Raw genomic sequence first — 14,898 nt, 5'->3', positions numbered from 1 at the left:
AAAATTTATGACCCCAATATAATGGTTAAGGGTGCAAATCAATATTGTCACCCAAGCTAATCAAAGATTACTGATGATGGAGTCAAGTAAAACATCAGTCATGCCTGCATGACTTTTGTCTATAACAAAACATCCAAAAATCCATGAGAAGCCTCCTATCCTGTCTCTGTTCTTATGCCAATTAACACATCGAGTGTGTCAGCTATGATATACCTCACACTCGTTAACTGATCACCTTTCCAGTCTATTACCTTTTATCCTGCCACTGCATGTGCAGCATTCAAGATTGCTTTTGGTCAACAGCTATGGTCTGTTCATCTATCAGTGCATTTGCATTCGCTTAAATAGACTACAGCCAGTCTTCTAATATCATGTAAATGAGACACTGCAAGTGAGGTAATGGAAAATACCTCACATCCAAGGGTAGGTTTCTTTAGTAGAACGCTGACCTCTCTACTGTGTTTATGTGTAACCAAGTTTCTAATAAGCAGTTTAATGAATGAATGTGCAGGACAAAAGCCTGAAGACAGCAGTAGAGTAGGGTGGCTGGACAAAGGAGAGATCATTACACAAAGCAATACCTCCAAAGATGGTCCTTGGTCTGACTAAAACTGAACAGTGGCACGTGGAACTCCATATTAGTTGTTTAGTAATGCAAATGTTTTAAAGAAAACAATTTGCCCTGTAAAAGGGAGGTTTATTCCACCTATCTGACTCTCTCTTCCGTCAGTCTCTTCCAACTGACAGAGCAAAAGCAGTTGGAAATAAAGTTAGGAAACTGCATTGTGTCGATATTTAGATGCTTCCAAAATATGTCAGAGGTAGAGGAGAAATGATTACATGCAGATATTCCATGGTTCTTAAGTGCTTGTACATCTGAAGCCTGGTTTCTTTGAGCAATCTGACTACTTTAGAGCATGTAAATGCATTCAGTGTCACGAATGTCTAACTTGTAATGAGACATATACTTAATTTCTGTGTGTAAATCAAATAATCATGGCAATTTTACTTGAAAGGATTTTGCCACAAACCTTTACAGGATTAAAGGAAAAGCTGGTCTTGACAGAAACCTGAATGATATTTAAACCTAAGACAAAGGGTCTCAGTTGCGAAAAGCTTTTGTGCTTTCCAGAGTCTGCAAATTATTATTATTTTTCACTGGAACACTAGTAGGAATGAGGGCCACAATTTGCAAACCTCATATTTCAGCATTTGCACTAGACTACATAACTTTTTAACTGTGTCAGAGGTTAAAAGGTCGGTAGGGTTTATATGTATTCTTACCTCTAGACAGTCATTGAAGAGAAACAGTGTGACATGTTCTCCACGGTCACATGGCTGATCGCCTAGGGCAGTTGTTTCTACTCGATAAACCAGACTACGATGCGAGGACAGCAAGTTGGCCTATAGAGAGGACACACACACAAAAAAATAAAAATAAAATAAAAAAAGAGAGATTAAAACACAGTAGCATTGTAGCACTTGGTTTATACAACCATTGCCATGCAACAAATGCAATTAAACTTACAGGACAGCCATCAACTTCATACACAACATCAAATATCTGCTTCTGGCCTTCAGTCTTTCTCTTGTCTTCATTGATGTGACTGCATGGAAGAAAAGAGAGGGAAGAACAATAATGTTATTGTTCATCTCAATAATTTGAAAATGCATTGAACAGAACTAAATTCTTGTCTCATATATGGCAATTCTTAAAAGTCTTTCTTGCTAAATCTTGGCTTAACAATGGTCAATTATTATAAGCTAAATCTACATTGTGGTCAAGGCTTCGTATGACAGGACAGAGTTCACACAAGTCATTCGAAATTATCGAAATATGCTGGCTGTGTGATTGTCACAAAAGAAAGGTTAAGGTCAAGCCAACTTACGTCATGACTTCTTTTAGAGACTCTATTGCTTTCTCCACTGTTATCTTGTCTGGGTTGTCATCTGATGTATGTTTCTTTATGTCTGTAAAGGTGGGGGAAGAAAAGGAAAAGTTTGGTAAGTAGTAGAAGGAACAGACGAAAGATAAAAATCGTGTAAAGAAATTGAAAATAAAAGAAATTATAGAAGGGCATCAACAGGAGACAATGGAGACTGAGGCAGGTGTTAGAGGAAAACGATAAAGAGAAAAAGGGATGCAATTAGCAAAGCAATGAAAATATATATATATATTTTTTTTTTTTTCATTCCTTTGCTAATGTTTTTTTTATTTTTAATAAAGATTTGAACAAAAGGGTCCGCTTCTGAGCATGTGTGTTACCATTAAGAAGAAGGGCCACACTTGGGAGTCTCTGTACAGGTCTGATTAACAGCTCCACTAGCGTCTGCCTGCCGCATTCTGGCTTAGCCTGGTTGATCTATAAAATAAAAATTTTATGTTGCAAATTGTGTGTTTGTATAAGCATGCATAGTTATGCTACAAGTCAATAAATAATAAAGTAAATAGTAAATGGTCTGCACTATATAGCGCTTCTCTACCTACAAAGGCCTATATCTATAAGTTTGCTGTTCAAAAATTGTTGTGTGTGTCAAATTCAGGGAAACAAACAGAATACAAATCCAGATGTCATACCTTGAGAAAAGCATGAAAGCGTGGTTTTTGTTTCTCACACCGAACAATAGTTTCCTTGCTCATTTCAAAAAAGTTGACAAACGGTGGGTAAGCCTTCACCAGCTCTTTAGACTGGAATTCAAGAAGAAAAGGGCAGGTTAAAACCAGGAAGAGAAGTTCAGATATAAGTTCAGACTAATAGGAGTTAAATCTGATGCTAAGCAATTTTAGTTATACTGATCAATGTTATTATCTTAAGCCCCTTTCACACATTCTGACACTCTCCTGACTTTTCGGAGGGGGTGTATGTGGGAATGCAAATGCCTGAGTAACATGCTCCCGACTTTATCATGTATCCTTCGAGCTCTCTAGTACAATGCTGTTTTATGTGTGAGCTTGTGATTGCAGCACGCTGCACTGTCCCAAATTTTCAGGTTCAGATCTAAAGCGAGCAAATGTGTGTTTTGATGATATTTCTATTAGTCAACTGTCATTGTAGTTAGTTGATAGAATCTTTTTTTTGTAAAGCTGTGCGTTACAAAACAAAACTCTGGAAACTGTCCAAAGTGGATTTCTCCCGACATTGTCCAGGGTTCACATGTGAAAGAGGCTTTAGACTCTCCTACCAATTAATGTTGCTTCTGTTATACACTAATTACACACACACACACTAATATGAATCTGTTTCAACTCACATATTTGAGAATAATGTCTCCTACACTCCTCTCCTCCGACCATTCTGTCAAGAGTTCCTCCAGGTCATTCTGGTAAATTAAGTACAAATAGAAAATAAATGTTCAACAACACAAGGTTAAAAGGTTTCAACACCAAAATAATATGGTAATTTAAAAACTACCTTGATTCTGGTGTGAACATCATATATGTCTGGAATGCTGCCAAATATAGTCTTGATTTCTTCTTGGGCCAGGATGGGTCCACCCAACTGCTCCTCTTTCTCCAATGGATGTTTGAAAAGCTACAGATAGATAGACAGACAGATAAATGCAATTATCACAAAGATGAACAAACCTAGACACACAGACATTGACTTTCCCAACTGGGTAGAGCACCATTATAGGATGCAGAACTCTGCAGGATCAAATCCCAGCCTACTGACTAGGTGTGTCGAGATACTCAGCAAATCAATTGCAAAATAATAAAGGAAAGTTGTTTGGTCCAGCAAATGATAGGGAGGCAAAGTAATATTGAATATAAAGCAGAGAAACAATGAAAAACAAAGAAATACAGAAATAGAAGTAAAATGTAATTTTAAAGGAAAGATAGAAAGAGAAATGGTGAGGCAGGTCATTTTCCCCCTCACTGGTCAGCTGTCTGACTCTGCTGAAACCAACTGATAAGACAGGCCAAGTGAGAGCATGCATGCCCACATCCACATGTAGTAGTTGTATTTCGGCCTGAAACTGCTGTCGGAGGCAACAGACTGGCAAACCTGTGAGAGAGTGTTAGAACTTTGCACATTGTGTGGACACAAAGACCCAGACAGTTACCTTTAGGATGGTGTTTAAGATGTCTACGTAGTTGCTCTCAGTCTGGTAGAGTTCCTTGGAGACCTGCCATCTGGCTGACTGCTTGGAGAGAACTGGAGTCGAACTCTTTGATGGCTTTGAGCTCTCTAGGGGAACAAGAGTGGGAGGGAGGAAGACAAACTGTTAAGCTCATACCGTACTGACAACATGTTGTACTTGGATTCTTTTTAGTCAATTACAACTAAGGAAATGTTACTTCATTATCTGTTGTTTTCTATCACCGATGAATTATTCCATAGGAGACCTGTTGGCATCTGTCCTAAAATTGAACCATTTATCAGAACGTAGCACAACAATTTCGATGCTGCAATGTTCTTTTTTAAGTTCCATTTCAACTTCAGGATGTCACCGTTTAAAATTTTTCTTCGGTGGGTCATTTTATTGTTTAATTTAGTATTCCACACTAAAATAATGCTAGTAATATTAATTGTATTGCCGTAGTTGGCATCACCTATTGTCATCCTGAACATAATATTAAAGAACAATTATAATAATATGATGAATTGCTCAGTATGGAATTTAATTGCCCTTGCAATTCATCTGAATCGGCTTGTGTAACAAAAGGCAGGGGTATTTGGTATTCATTTGATTAGTTTTCTCCCATCTGAGGAAAAGACCACACAATAAAAAATGCTTAAATACGTTTATGCTGTCAGGAAAGGTACTCCAGCCTGTGCAGGTCCATTCTCACATGTTTACTTCACAACTCCCTGCTGGCGTATGCATAATATAGTACTTCAATAAGAAGTATAAAACATGAACATGGTACTGTGTGGATGCAAAATGTGAGGCTACATGCAGATGTCAATCTCAAGCCTTAAAGGGCTTAGCTGATAACACAGTTTATATTACATACCGTAGCAGACATGCTAATGCAGAAAGCAAGAATGGGCCTTTACTCTTGAAAACAAACCTGCAGAAGTTCCTAGCCACTTCTGCTCCTCCTCTGGATGTTGAAGGGTACCTGTACTCAGGCAGGACCTTTTCCTCAAATCCTCCCTGTCTGTCCTAACTCTCCTCTCCCTGGTTTTCCTTATTCTTATCCTATTCATGGTCACATTATTGTCCGCAATGCTCACTGAACTGTTTCCTATTCTGCTGTCTGGAACAACAAAAATGTTTTCTTGTTATTGTTCTCCTATAAGCGAGAGAAAAATTCATCAATATATTCCATAAATGGTCTTACTGTCAAGAAAGCATGGGTTTGTTCTGTTAGCAGAGGTTTTCCAGTCTCCCGTCGTTGTCCTCTTACCAGTCAAGGCCCTGCATGCCTCAGGGGTGTTCGAGAAGTCCAGAGAAACTATGGAGTGTTCTGCTGACTGCCTTTTGCGTGGTGGAGGGAAGGGAGAGATCTCTGTCTCCTTTGTGAGTTGGGCCAGTGTGTCCCTCAGACGTCGACGCTTACGGTTACTGTTGGGGGTGGTGAGGGACAGAAGAGATACTGCCTTCTTCATGGCTGGACTGTCATTCTAAAATACAATGGAAGCCAATAAAGTGGGAAAAAATATTAAGAACAGAAACAATGATCACAAGGCTAATAAGCTTAAATCAATAATCAGTTAATCCATTAGTCTTCTCGGTCATCTTTGTGGTTTTGCACCATGTTAAAATCTGAGCTTTGTTGTTTAGTCAAGCTGCTTGCTTTACAATAAAAATTATCACTAATGGAAAAAATTATTATGGGTGTAAGGAATAAATTATATGAACTGAAAAACCAATGCAAGAATCAGTGAGTGGCTGCATCGGTTAAAAATATATTCACACTAAATTCTGCAAAAAAATAATTCTAAAGTGGATATGGTTGTCTAAAATGTTTTGCAAGGTTGTGTGTACGTGTGCGAGAGGGAGACAGACATGAAACTTCTCTTGTCCGCATCTAATCACAAACCAACCTTAAGTGATCGCACTGTAGAAAAATATGTCAGGGTAATCTGGAATGTGACCTGTGATAGTTAACTTCTTCTAACCCCATACTCTTGGCAAACAGTGAAGCAATTATGATGGAACTGCACATGAAAAACATGCAGTGGCAGTATCAAGCTTAATGTTGCAGGGGGTAATAACCTTTGCTAATTACATAGGAAGGTTATAGATGAAAAAAAAAGGAGCACAGGAGCATAAGTTAACTTGAGGCGGGTAAAGTTGACGTGTTTACAGTGCTAGGAGCTACTTTCAAAAGGACATACAGTTGAAATCAGAACTTTACATGCACTGTTTTTTTTAATGCAATCATTTTTATCCCCTCAGTGTCTGAAATTAAATCAAAGTCAGAAGTTTATATACACCAAGAACAATATTGACAACATTTGAGTTAATTGGAAGCACACCTGTGGATGAAACACACTGCTTTCTTGTTTTAAATCATGGGGGACAAAAAAACTTACCAAGTAGAAAAACAAAAAAAAAATTTGGTAAGTTATTAGGAAGCAAAATTTTGTGTGGTTAAACCTTGGGCACAATTTCCAGATGCCTGAAGGTGCCACATTAATCTCTTCAAATTATTATACGCAGGTATAAACACCGTGACAATTACCAGCCATCATACTGTTCAGGAAGGATACAGGTTCTGTGCCTCAAAGATGAACGTGCTTTGGTGCAAAATGTGAGTATGAACCCCAGAACAAAAGCAAAACACCTTGTAAAAGATGCTGGCTGAAGCTGGTTAGAGAGTGTCATTATCCACAGTGAAACGAGTCCTGTAACAGCATGGGTTGAAAGGCCACTCAGCGAGCAACAACCCATTACTCCAAAAGCAACATAAAAATTATGTTTGTAAAATGCCCACAGGGTAAAAGACCTTAACTTTCAGAGACATGTCCTGTGGTCTGATTGAAGCTAAAATGTAACTGGACATTGTAAATGACCATTGTTACATTTGGAGGAAAATGAGAAAGCTTGCAAACCTCAGAACACCATCCCAACTGTAAAGTACGGGGGTGGAAGCATGATGTTTTGGGGGGGGAGTTTGGGAGCAAATGGGTCTTTCAAGTCATGCAGTTTAAAGGCAATACTACCAAATACTAAGGAAATGTATGTAAACTTCTGACTTCGAACAAAGTAATACAACAAAAACAAAAATTCTTTCTCTCATTATTCCGGCTTTTAGCAAAGAGAAATAATTTTGGTAATCCTAACAGACCTAAAACAGGAAAAGTTTAGTCTGATTTAATGTCAGATGGTGAGAAAGAAAAAAAAAAGTTTGTGTCTTTTTATACAGTGTATGTAAACATCTGATTTCACCTGTAAGTTTTTACCTCAACTGGTAACTGGCAGTAGAAGCTAGAGCCTAACAATACAGAATAAACTGGGTCATGCGTCAGGGTCATCGCACAAACTGAAGTAATGGTACAGTAACAAGTCTGCAGCTCTACAATTTTTAACTACATCCCAGCACGGTGTGATCAGATGAAGCAGCAGGTAGACACAACAACATTACTGTGCAGGGGTTTTTGCTGAACCTCTTAATTTCATGAATTCAGGTACAAGTTTCAGTTATTTGGAGAGACGAACAAAGGAACATTAAAAACGGTGCTTTCTTTCTAGTGACAAGCACTTCACATGTTCCAATAATCACTTTATTAAAGAGACAGTTTTGTTTAAGGGAGGAAAAGTGTAAGTTTGAGGTGTGAATGTACTTCAGTGAAGTGTTTGTCAGAATGGCAAAAAGCACCCCATCCCACATTACACATTTTAAATGTCAGAACTGGGGATGTCAAGTGCAACAATTTTTGAAACCAACAATCCTACAAGCATGCCCACTTTGGACACTGGTCAGAAGTCAAGAGGTCAGAAAGTAGGCAGGGTGTGAACCCCTCTCTCAATTTAAGCACCAATAACTTAGTACTTTTACCACCATCTGTGAGAGTGATCCTGTCTCTTTTCTCTAATAGCAGATTTATCACTCCACCTTTGAGAGTGGTCACTTGGAAGAGCTAAAAGTACTTTTGCTGTTAGACCCAACTGGAAAATACGCCATAAAAAGTAGTTTGCAGTAGAAATAATGCGTAATCATGGCTGAGGAAAAAGGTTCTGAAGAGAAACTGCAGTTAAGACTCAAAAAAACCTTCCACAATTCTCTGTAGGCATATAGAAATGAAACTAGAGGTATATTAATTCAATCCGCATATTTGGTATTAGTGGCAATTCAAATATTTTTTGAAAAGCTTGGTATCGACAAAAATCAAGCCTATCTGAAGCCGATTTACTTTAGTGAAATAAGCCTGCTTGTTTGGCATCATTGCTTCCATCCTTCACAGAAGAATCTAGATTGCAGAATTCTGCTGTAGAGGAGAATAAGAATTGATGCTAATGTGGAAACAAAGATCAGTTAGTTATGATGACAAAATGCCAAAGATGGATTTGCCAAACTTGTACCATTTAGCGTATCAGTAGCAAATGTCAGTATACATTCACATTCAGCTAGCAACTTCTTCAGCCAGTACTGATGTTGCACTTACTGGTTAAAATGACAAACGTCTCCAGTAGCAGGTCTTTTATGCTATTGGTAATGAACATGAAATCTGAATAACCCATTGGTTAAACGGCTTTATGTCGCCATTGTCACTTTCTGATTGACTGAACACACCTGATCACTGTGATCAGCAATAGGTAGTGCAAGGTTAGTCTCAAAACAAGCAGAGCAAGATGAATATTTGGCTAAATATTCATCTATAATATGAAGTATCTACAGTGGCAGATACAAAAGATGTGGCAGGTGCATCCCCTTTTTTTTTTAAATAACAGAAAGAGTAAAACACAGGATTTTCATTCAGTAAATAAAAATCAGTAAATCCAGCTTCAAGCCTGCCTACAAGACATAAAGGCCTGGATGTACCATCATTTTTTACTTGTAAACTCAGACAAAACTGAATTCAAAGTATCTGGGCCCAAAAATCTAAGAAATATGATGTGCAACCATATCGTTACTCTGGCATAAGTCTGGCCTCCAGTGCTACCTGCAAGGAACCTTGGAGTTATTTTGACCAGGATTTGTCCTTTACCTCACATATAAAACAAATCTCTAGAACAGCCTTCTTCCACCTACAAAACACTGCCAAAATAGGAGCATTCTGTCTCAAAGTTATGCTTAAAAATGAGTCCATGCATTTGTTACTTCTAAGTTGGACTACTGAAATTCCCTGCTTTCAGGATGCCCCAGTAACTCTCTAAAGAGCCTGCAATTAATCCAAAATGCTACAGCAAGAGTGCTGACACGAATTAGCAAGAGAGATCATAATTCACCTTCACTAGCTTCCCATGAAATTTAGAATAAAATTTAAAACTCTGCTTCTTACATATAAAGCTCTGAACGGTCAGGCTCCATCATATATAGAAGATCTCATAGCACCATATCATCCCAGTAGACCACTTCAATCTCAGAATGCAGGCCCAGAATTTCCAAAGGTAGAATGGCAGAAAAAGCCTTGAGCTATCAAGCTCCTCTCCTGTGGAACCAGCTCCCAGTTCTGATTCGGGAAGCAGACACCCTCTCTACTCTTAAGTCTAGGCTATAGTTATGCTGCCATAGGCTTAGAGTGCTGGAGGACCCACCCCCCAATGCACTGAGCTCCTTTCCTCCTCTTGTCCCTCTCTCCTCTCACCCTACAAATGTCACTACTGTATGACATTAACTGTGTCTTTTCTCCCGTAGTTGTCTTTCTCCTTCTCTGTCTCCCTCTCTCAGTCTCTCTCTGCAGGTGTTCCCAGGCTTTGAAGCTGTGTGTTTTCCAATGTGCAGCTACTGGTCCTTCCAACCTAACTGATGTTATTTTGTTGCTTTTTTTTGCTCTTTTCTTTTCTCTCCTCACTTTCCACTCACCCCAACCGGTCAAGGCAGATCTGCCCACCCTGAGCTTGGTTCTGCTGGAGTTTTCTTCCATTAAAGGGAGTTTTTCCTCTCCACTGTTGCCTAGGGCTTGCTCCAGGGGGAATTGTTGGGTTCTCTCTATACATCTTAATCGTCTTGACTTTATTCTGTAAAGTGTCTTGAGCAGACTTTGTTGTGATTTGGCACTATATAAATAAAGTTGAAGTGAATTGAATATTATCAAGATAATATTTTTTACACTTTACTTATTCCATGCTCAGATAACAGATGTTGATGGTCAATAATTAAATTAACAGAGTTTGAATTATACTACTAATATAATTAGAAAAATACATTAATACAAATTTCACAATTTAGTTAGGCCTGTTTCTAATTAACTAGTTGGTTTCATATTTCATACATAAATGTATAAAATATAAGTAACAGAAAAACTGATTTATGATGTTGCTGTGGAGACTAGTGAACAAAATGCACATTGACTTTCAAAAATATTTTTGCTCACCTTCTCATAGAAGTACATGGACTCTCCGGCCCGAGCATCCATCTGAATGCTTCCCCAGAACCACTGGCAAAGAAAAGAGACAAGTGTTTTACTGATTCCTGGGTTAGCACAAAGGGAAGGTTAAAATGGATTTATGATACAAAGGAGGGAAGACACTGCACTAAAAATCAAAACTGGTAAAGAATATCTAGTATTGATTGTGGGACTATAACTAAAGCCAAACTTCCACTCTACCTTGGTTCAAATTATTCATCTACTAGAAGGTGAAATCTATTATTGATGTCACTCTTTTGACATCAGGCAGAGGAAAGGAAGAATATTGACAGAGGGTTTACTTAAAAGAAATTCTGATCAGAAACATTTTTGGCAATTTGCCAAATAATTTGAAAAAAGAGGATTTATAAGTTCTTGATTCTTTTTTACTCTTCCCAGTCTCTTTTAAATTTTTAAAACAAAGTTACAATATTTCAAATCCCATCTAAAATTCTACAAATATTATACTACCAACAGATTTATGCTAGCATTAACCACAAAAAAACAAAAAAAAAAAAAACAAAGGCCTACCTCCTGTTTGACCACATATAGTTTCTTGGATGGAGAAAATGGCAGCTCCTTCACGGAGTTTTCTTCTACTACCATATGTGTACACCTCTCATCTCCAATTTCAAGATACCTCCCACCTTACACACAGAAGAACAGAGACATGGATTCTAAAACATATCAAAATATGAATACACAAACAGTAGGTGTACAGACATTTGCATAGTTACACTTTTGGTTTTTTTTAGGTTACTCAGTTTCAAACAGAATAAATGTATTCTACATGTACTACAAGCACCAAGTCTCAATTAAAATTTATTAGGTTTACATCATTAAATAAAATGAATTGTGTAATAAAAAAAAAAAAAAAAAAATGTAGAACCATAATTCCCAAACTTCCCAAAGTTTTGTCACCTCTTCACAGTTAATCAGTATGTTTTGATGAACTTAGCTCAACCTGAACACACAAAACCCTCTTACAAATGAGTTCATCCAGTTTGTTTCATCAAAACTGCCATAAAATGTCTCTGAACACAGTCAGTCATGTTCCAGGACTTTTGTAGAGATAGAGCTTTGTCTAATCAATCCATAAAACATATTTCGCCTATTCTTTCTGCTGATGAGGCGTCTTATGGAATGGTCTCTGTGTGTCTGCTAATGTAATGGTCTTCACATAGTGGATTGTGACATCTTCAACCTGCTCTTTTTTGTCACTGCTCGTTATTTTGGGGCTGTCTTCAAAGCTTAAACAAAGCTTGTTTAATCAGCTATTGTTTTCCTTTGCTGATATGTTTTGTGTATGAGGCTCAGTACACCAGTGGTTTCTGTATAGTTTATTAAATAAAGTTCCTTATATAACCTAGTTATCAATTTATATTATTTTCCAGGTCACAATTTCAATACTATAAATAATTACCAACTTTTAATTTTTAACCAACTGAGTCATGTTTGAGCTCCTTTTCACATGATCTTACATAAAATGACACAAAGCTGTCCAAGAAACAGAGTCGCCAACTATATTTAAATTGTTCTTGTTTATTTACCACAGTTATCTTAATATTGTGACAAACCCAGACAATTTAAAGCTAAGACTTGGCACTTCAATATATTGTTACTACAAATGTAATGTGCTAAGGTAAATAAAGATCTAAAACTTGCAACTGTGCAAATACTGTGCAGTCAAAGATGCTCTGCACAACACACACACACACACACACACACACACACACACACACACTATTTATGACAGAACCTTTTGAGCTTTACCACATACCATGTTTAAGAGTACGCTCCTCCATGTTGGCCTTCTCCTCCTCTGAAAAACCCAAAAAACTAAGGATGCAGTCCTGGAAGGGAGGCACTTTAAACTCAGTTCGAAACTCTTCTTCTCCTGCATGGAAGAAACTAAAAACCGGTGGGAAAAACAAGGTTACTATCCAATTTCTACCGGTGGGTTTGTGATCATTCAACATTTTTGATGTGGACAAGAACCGCAGTGAATGTGAAACATCTAGCATACGGTTTACTAAAAATGGGCATTCCTGGACACATGATCCCTGCTTCAACACTACCTGGGACAGTGCAATGTAACATTGAGTTAACAGGTGCTACGTTCTTTTAATTTTAAACTTACACATCATTTCTTCTCTCCCAAGCCTTATAAATCCATGATGGAGTGAGGATGGGTGTCCCCATGCACACTGCCAGCTGAGGGCACAGTTTGACACAGTTTGGTAGAGGGGGGGGAGGGGCAAAAAACAAACAAACAAAAACAAATATAAACAAAAGTGAAAAGTGAAATAAAATAAAAAGTAAATGTGCATCCAAAATATGACAGAGAGAAACATAACGTAATATTTATCTATGCACACTATTACAACTTTGAGACTTAAATAGTTTCAATGTGAATGCTTATAGCACATTTGTTTTCAATAATCCCTCATCACTTATTTTCTATGAAATAGTAAAATGTCTCAGTTTCAACAACTGATATGTTGTTTATGTTTTATTGTGAATAAAATATGGGATAATAAGATTGGAAAACCATTGTATTGTTTTTATTTACGCTTTACACATTGCCCCAACTTTTATTTATTTATTTATTTATTTATTTTTTTAAATCGGTGCTGTAATTAAAGAAGCAGGACAAAATCATTGCTTTTGTCTTAACCTACAGCATGCAAAAAAAATAACAAAAATAATTTAAACATACCCTGTATTTTTCCCCATGTGTGGAGTAGGCAATGAGATGCGTAACCTTGGTGCTGAAGTCTTTCCGAATGGTTCCACCCATGTGATGAACCAGATTTACCAAGTTCTTCTACATCAACAACAAATATACCAAAAAGAAGTTTAACCAAAACCTAAAAAAAAAAAAAAAAAAAAAAAAACAAGGGGGGGGGGAGAGAGAAATAATGTCTCATTTCATTCTGTTCATAAACTCACCATTTCCTCTTTGTTTCTGAAGCCGGTGAAACACAGCGACAGGTTAAGCATGGTGGTCGAGTACAGAGGACGACATGAAAATTGTAGGGGCTGTGGCAAAGGGAAAAACATTAATAATACCATTCGTCTTTTGCCATTGCAAGTAACAGTTTGAGGACACTACTGCAAATATTACAGCACTATATTTGGCATGTATTAAAAACTATTAGTAACTTAAAAGGATGCTTCAATGAAGAACTTCAACACAAAATAACTCCAGAGTATGGGGAGAAAAAAATGTTTTACCTACAGCTTTCTTTAAGTGGCTCAACACTATGCCCACTATCACAAAATGTACCGTAGAACTTTTTGCAGCTCTGCAAAATAAACTCTACACTCGTGTGTATGTGTGCCATCTTAAGCACAAACATGGCGTGGTCTGTCTTGTTTATTGCAACCTACAATCAGGCATTTGGGTCATGTCAGACGGCACGTCAGAGGCAACTCCTGCTCATTATTTTGCCCAGAACCAACATGCTATTTTGCATGCTAGTTTATTTACTTTTTAAAGGTTCATATCTCAGGCTTGTCTCTATTGGGTTTTTTACCTCATGGTATTATTTAAATGCAAGGCTGAAGGTTGAATTCAAAGCAAAATTATGTTTTAACCAAATGCTAAAATTCTGTATTTGCCATCATTTCTTTGTATTTAGTTTGGGAAACATTTCATGGCCTGAATCTTTTACATTAAATAAATATGTTATGAATCAAAAACTTACTTCCTCCTTTGCAGCACAGTACAGAACAACAGGAGGCCCAACAATGCGATTGTCGCGTTTGTAGAGGTAGTTGTAGTCAGAAGAGTCAAAGTCTGTCAGGATGAACACCGTCTCAAATTCAGTGTTCTCTCCATCCCCAAACTCCTGCACAGTGTCTGTCATTATGTATGGTGTGCTGATGTCCTGAAGAGTAGGAATCACAATATAGTAAAGCAGCATAAACATAACATTCTAAAGAACACAATAAATCAGAAAATTACTGCAGTGTTAATGAAAGGAATGTTGTATGTTTACATTTTATTAGTTCATTTCATTCATTCAATATAAAAAGGATTTTCTTTCTAGTTAGTAAAAACTCGAAGAAATAAAATATACAAGGACAATACTATAATGTCTTACAGTCAGCAAATCCAATGGCCAAACCAACCAGGTCTATTATGACCTTTAAAAATAAGTGTTTAAAACAATGTTTTTAATTATTCCTTTTACTGCCAAAGTTGGGAAAGTTTTTAATATTATTGCAGGTCAATCAATCAGGAAATTATTAAAATAAAAATTTACTACAGTATACAATCAGTCTCTGACACACCAAAGACAAGCTTATTTCCTGTCTTTGACTTAGAGTGGGAAAGAAAATGCTCATTACTGTATTAAAATCACTTTTACTCTCTCAGATGAAAGAATCTCCTACTATTAAATCAGTGCATAGTTTGGCTATGGTC

At 37.2% G+C, this 14,898-nt stretch overlaps 1 protein-coding gene across 7 annotated transcripts in view; it reads right to left on the bottom strand.

Annotated features, from left to right (window-relative positions):
• Window positions 1-14,898, bottom strand: part of ect2 (epithelial cell transforming 2) — a 36,445-nt gene that overhangs the window by 15,301 nt on the left and 6,246 nt on the right. For 4 of the 7 annotated variants that reach the window (XM_067514060.1, XM_067514065.1, XM_067514062.1 and 1 more), the window contains 16 exons: window positions 14,177-14,359; window positions 13,419-13,508; window positions 13,186-13,293; window positions 12,607-12,680; window positions 12,247-12,377; window positions 10,998-11,113; window positions 10,434-10,496; window positions 5,291-5,573; window positions 4,066-4,190; window positions 3,414-3,533; window positions 3,253-3,321; window positions 2,579-2,689; window positions 2,267-2,363; window positions 1,890-1,971; window positions 1,529-1,607; window positions 1,285-1,404 (listed from right to left, as the gene is read on the bottom strand). In XM_067514060.1, coding sequence (XP_067370161.1) covers window positions 1,285-1,404; window positions 1,529-1,607; window positions 1,890-1,971; window positions 2,267-2,363; window positions 2,579-2,689; window positions 3,253-3,321; window positions 3,414-3,533; window positions 4,066-4,190; window positions 5,291-5,573; window positions 10,434-10,496; window positions 10,998-11,113; window positions 12,247-12,377; window positions 12,607-12,680; window positions 13,186-13,293; window positions 13,419-13,508; window positions 14,177-14,359 — 1,851 coding nt within the window. Of the gene's footprint in view, window positions 1-1,284; window positions 1,405-1,528; window positions 1,608-1,889; window positions 1,972-2,266; window positions 2,364-2,578; window positions 2,690-3,252; window positions 3,322-3,413; window positions 3,534-4,065; window positions 4,191-5,017; window positions 5,207-5,290; window positions 5,574-10,433; window positions 10,497-10,997; window positions 11,114-12,246; window positions 12,378-12,606; window positions 12,681-13,185; window positions 13,294-13,418; window positions 13,509-14,176; window positions 14,360-14,898 lie in introns of all 7 variants that reach the window. The other 3 variants (XM_067514061.1, XM_067514066.1, XM_067514067.1) reach the window with 2 other exon arrangements.

This window comes from Channa argus, chromosome 8, assembly GCF_033026475.1.
Source record: "Channa argus isolate prfri chromosome 8, Channa argus male v1.0, whole genome shotgun sequence".
In the NCBI taxonomy this organism is placed as follows: Eukaryota; Metazoa; Chordata; class Actinopteri; order Anabantiformes; family Channidae; genus Channa; species Channa argus.
The sequence above is the reverse complement of the archived record's forward strand: the minus strand, read 5'-3'. Positions and strand labels throughout refer to the sequence as shown.